The sequence below is a fragment of the Nansenia antarctica genome (genome assembly GCF_963989245.1).
Source record: "Nansenia antarctica genome assembly, chromosome: 17".
In the NCBI taxonomy this organism is placed as follows: domain Eukaryota; kingdom Metazoa; phylum Chordata; class Actinopteri; order Argentiniformes; family Microstomatidae; genus Nansenia; species Nansenia antarctica.
This window is the reverse complement of record NC_137687.1, coordinates 9163058-9168057: the sequence shown is the minus strand read 5'-3', so window position 1 is coordinate 9168057 and position 5000 is coordinate 9163058. Positions and strand designations below refer to the sequence as shown.

Here is a 5000-nt window from a genome sequence, read left to right as displayed (position 1 = left end):
CTCCCATTCTTGGAGGATTCACTGATGGGACATGATGCTGTTGGTTAAAGCGATGACAAGCTTCATTGTGGAAAGCTCAATGAAATCATGTTTTGTTTTTTTCAAGTAATTTTTTCTGAGTGAGCCAGTCCCACTCTCATGTTATTGGACAGATGTAGTGAAGAGAGGGCGTGTCAGCAGGGCATGGGCATGGGAATTCAAACCCATGTCGACATGGGCACATGTGTGCACTGTAGACCGCGGTACTAGACCACTGGACCACCCCAGGCCATGGTGCTAGACCACTGGACCACCCCAGACCGCGGTGCTAGACCACTGGACCACCCCAGACCGTGGTGCTAGACCACTGGACCACCCCAGGCCATGGTGCTAGACCACTGGACCACCCCCAGGCCACATTAAATCATGTTTGATGAGTGTTGACTGAAAGGAAGGAAGGAAGGATCTGTTAGTATTGGAACAGGGCCGATGTGTCAATCACACCTTCATCCTTCATCCGGTCTTCCTCCTCTTCCTCAGTGTCTCAGAAAGGCGACAAGGAGAAGTTCTGCGTGACCACAGAATGCATCGAAGCAGGTAGGAGGAGCCTGTTTATCCCACTGACGTATTTTGTTAATTAGTGTATCCCACTGGGAGGATTGATACAAACGCAGTGTGTTCTCTGTTCTCCTGTACGCTGATGCTATTGTTTAGGGCTGTCAGTCGATTGAAACAATTAGTCGATCGATTCTTTTGCTGTTAGTTGATTAATTATTGATTTGCGTTCTATCCCTTCTTTTTTAATCTTGCAATTTAAGTGACTATTGGCATTTTCTCGGTCCCTCATTGTCTGTTTCTGTGTGTCCCTCTCTGTTCCCCCGATTGAAAGAAATAGAAGCCGCACACTCAGGTTCCAGATGCAGAAAGTGTGGTTTAATAGGACAACGGTTTCGGCCGTAGCCTTTGTCAAGTCTTAAATACACACACACAGTACAAGACAGCCACTATATAGTCAGGTAGGCTAATGGACCTATCCCTAAGCCAACCCAAACAACGCTTCACTGACAGTGACTGACTGACTGAATGACATTCAATGACTTATAATGGCGGGAGTTGGCACATTTCTGATTTCTGATTTACCACAGCAAGTAATAGACATGTTTTTTTTTTTAAGATGACAAGAATATTTTGTCTAGAAGCTTTTCACCATCAGATATCAGCGAGTTGTTTGTCCGAGTTTTCCGCCTGTCGTGACTTTTGCTGTGATATTGGACAATTTCAATTTTGGGGCGCGGTTTAGCGATAGGTCCATTGAACAGATAGCACCTGTGAGAGAGAGCACACCTGAGTGGAATTACAATGACATCATCAGTACATGAATCAAACACAATGAAAACAATCAGTGTCACAAGTAGACTATACGCACCAACTCAAGGTTCTATGCACATGAATAGATGAATCGGTATAGATAGAAATACCCTGTAGCCTAATGCAGTGCGCATTCTCTTCTTTTCAATTCTCTCTACCCCCCCCCCCCCCCCGCCGTAGCCGGGTCTATCCTGCAGAAGTTGGACCAGTCCATCTCCCCCTGTGATGACTTTTATGGTTTTGCGTGCGGGGGCTGGCTCAGCGAGAACCCCATCCCCGAAGACTCCTCGTCCTACGGCATCTACCCCTGGCTACGACAACACGTGGACATCAGACTCAAAGGTGTGTGTGTGTGTGTGTGTGTGTGTGTGTGTGTGTGTGTGTGTGTGTGTGTGTGCGTGTGTGCGTGTGTGCGTGTGCGCGTGCGTGTGCGTGTGCGTGTGTGTGTGTGTGTGCGTATGTACATGGGCGTGTGTGTGTGTGTGTGTGTGCGTGCGTATGTACATGGGCGTGTGTGTGTGTGTGTGTGTGTGTGTGTGTCTGTGTGTGTGTGTGTGTGTGTGTGTGTGTGTGTGTGTGGACATCAGACTCAAAGGTGTGTGTGTGTGTATGTGTGTGTGTGTGTGTATCTTAAAATACCAACAGATGGAGCAGGCCATATCACAACTGGGCTACAGATGTCAACTTTTAGTTTTTATATTTGGCAGCCTGGGCCATGTCCATAAGTCTGTTGTTAGAGGCCTTCATATGGCTGGTCTTCCTAAGAGAAGGGCCAAACAGTTAGCAAAATATTGCTCAATATCTGCTGTTATTGGTAGCCGCTCAATATGGAGAAGGCGGTGCTTCCTGTACCCATGAGCTGGATACTGTCTGTCTTATAGTATTGATACTGTATCTGTCAACCCACTGGTATCATCTGGTGCGAATAACATCCTGGGCCCTATTATGCACTTCTTAACTTGCCGTCTTAAGTCTTAATTAAGACGCACCGCCAGGTTAAGACCTACCGCCACCCTTATTATGCGCTTCATACGCGCTACTGCTATTATGCAGGTGTCGATAGGCGCCCACACATAAGACGTAAAACTCCCGTGCATATATTGCTCATTGTGGGAGTGTTCATATGTTAATGAAGTGCACTAGGCGCCCCTGCTATTATGCGATCTGACTTTGCTCCTAGCGCTAAGAAGTGGTTTGAAAAGTTCTTAAGTTTACCGCACGCATAATAGCAAAGTGGCCTTGACCACGCCTCCACGTCTTAAGTTTAGATCTACCGCCTCGTCTTATTGATGAAGTGCATAATAGGGCCCCCTGTGTGTAGCAGAACTGGTTGTTGGCTCAGCATTACTGTAACAGATTGTTTCCATGATATCAAAATGCACTGTTAGTATTTATGTCCTTTAGAATTGTACATGTATGTGGACAGAAATAAAGCATTTAAAATGTGTGTGCGTGTGTGCATGGGCGTGTGTGTGTGTTTACACTAGCTTGTTTAAATGTCCATTTGTTTAATTACAACGCAGGTGTAATCAACCGTAAAAAGTAAAACGTTTTGAAAACGAATAGGAACTCTGATTGACACATTACACGTGACAGAGCCAAAATAACCTTGTGGTGGACTGCTGTGGCCATTACTCATAACTCATGAATGGTCTTACACATACAAGATACAAATCGTTAGCCTCGTAGCATAATTGCCTAAGTCATATTTTGGCCAAATTGAGATATCTGCTTAACTCTACTCTCCTAACACTGCTGATTCACTGTGCATTATTGCCTACTATGCCATCAGAAAGCTTGTTGTTACATTCCAAAATCACTATCTGCCCAAGTCATCTCTTTGACATAGGCATGTTTGACACTACATACAAAGATGGCTCGGCTGACCACAAGTGAAGCATGACTTAGGCAATTATGCTATGAGGCTAATGATATAGAAGATTTGTTTATTTAACAGAAAGCAAGAACATCTAGCATAATAACAAAGTGCACACATCAAACCAGAAGTGAACTTGGTAGTGATTACGTTTCACACCCATTACACTAACACCCTCTCAACAATGCTTGTGTGTTGCAGAGTTGCTGGAGGCTGCATCTGACCCTGCAGAGCTGGAGGCTGTCACCAAGGCCAAGGTCCTGTACCGCTCATGCATGAACGAGAGTGAGTGACACACACACACACACACACACAATAAACACACACACCACACACACACACACAGAGAGAGCGAGAGAGAGAGAGAACGAGAGTGAGTGACACACACACACACACACACACACACACACACACACACACACACACAGAGAGAGAGCGAGAGAGAGAGAACGAGAGTGAGTGACGCACATACACAAACACACACACACACAGAGAGAGAGAGAGAGACACACACACACACACATACACACACACACACACACACACAATAAACAAATATATCTTCTATCTTCTATTTATATCTTCTTTTTAAACTAGCTGCTCTCACAGGCTAGTTGACTGCGTTATCTGCAGCCAGGGGGCAGAGGAATGCAGCGGACCGCTCTGCTTTATGTCCTCCACAATAATAATAATAATATGCAACGCAGTCAAATGGACTGTATGCAGGTCAACAGTGTGTGTGCGTGTGTGTGTGTGTGTGTGTGTGTGTGTGTGTGTGTGTGTGTGTGTGTGTGTGTGTGCGTGCGTGTGCGTGTGTGTGTGCGTGTGCGTGTGCGTGCGTGCGTGCGTCCGGCGCATGTGTGCCTGTGTGTCTTCTCAAAAATATATAATGTTTTATTTATTTTCAATCTCCTGGGCATGAAGATGCTTCAGTGAGGCGCTGTGCTTCATGTTTGTGCAACAGAAACACATCATCTCTGTTGGAACTGAGCCTCCATCTCATTAAGTCCTATTTCGCTCAGGTGTACGAACAGGTTATTTTGAGGGGTTTATTGGGTTTTTACATTTGTTCAGCATAGTTATTCAATTATTCAATTATTCAACATAACAAATGAGAATCATGGATATGCTTCCCCTCCTCCACCCCTCCCCTCCTCCCTCCCTCCCTCATAGCAGTGTATAGTAGAGAATTAGACATTAGAGACATTAGAGACTTATCTAACTAGAAGAGATATAAAGGACATTTCTATTCACAAATATTACAAAAAGTATAAAGAAATAGGAATGCATAATAATAATCATAATATTAATATTAATAACAATAATGAAATAAGAAAATAATTGAATATAATTAAATAATGAGTACAGTGTGTGTGCGTCTTTACAGCCTATAGATGTGGAACATTCTATCTGACATTTTATTTAGTTATCCCCATCCTCTGGCACAACTGTCAAGGTCCAGTAAGGGTGTCCATGTATTTTAAAACATTTCTCAGTGACCCTTTCAGAGAAAATCTAATCTTCTCTAGTTTGATGAAGTGTAATACATCCTTGCTCCATCTAGTGTGAGTGGAACGTGTTTGGTGGTGAAGCGTGTTGCCATTAGAGACATCTAACTAGAAGAGACATAAAGGACATTTCTATTCAGATATGGGGGCGTTTTGGTCCCAGGGGGGGCCAAACAAGACATCCACTCCTGATATGACCCTGAAGGATTTAAAAATGTCTGTCCAGAAATCAGATATGCGGGGGCAGGTCTGGACCAGAACATCTGGAC

General features: G+C 44.4%; 1 protein-coding gene across 1 annotated transcript in view; it reads left to right on the top strand.

Moving 5' to 3' along the window:
* The window catches only part of phex (phosphate regulating endopeptidase homolog, X-linked), a gene marked incomplete at its 5' end in the record, with an annotated part of 22611 nt that overhangs the window by 1654 nt on the left and 15957 nt on the right, over positions 1-5000 (top strand). The window contains 3 exons of the mRNA XM_080547256.1: positions 520-576; positions 1528-1689; positions 3425-3508. Of these exons, the coding sequence (XP_080403382.1) occupies positions 520-576; positions 1528-1689; positions 3425-3508 (303 nt within the window). The remainder of the gene's footprint in view (positions 1-519; positions 577-1527; positions 1690-3424; positions 3509-5000) is intronic.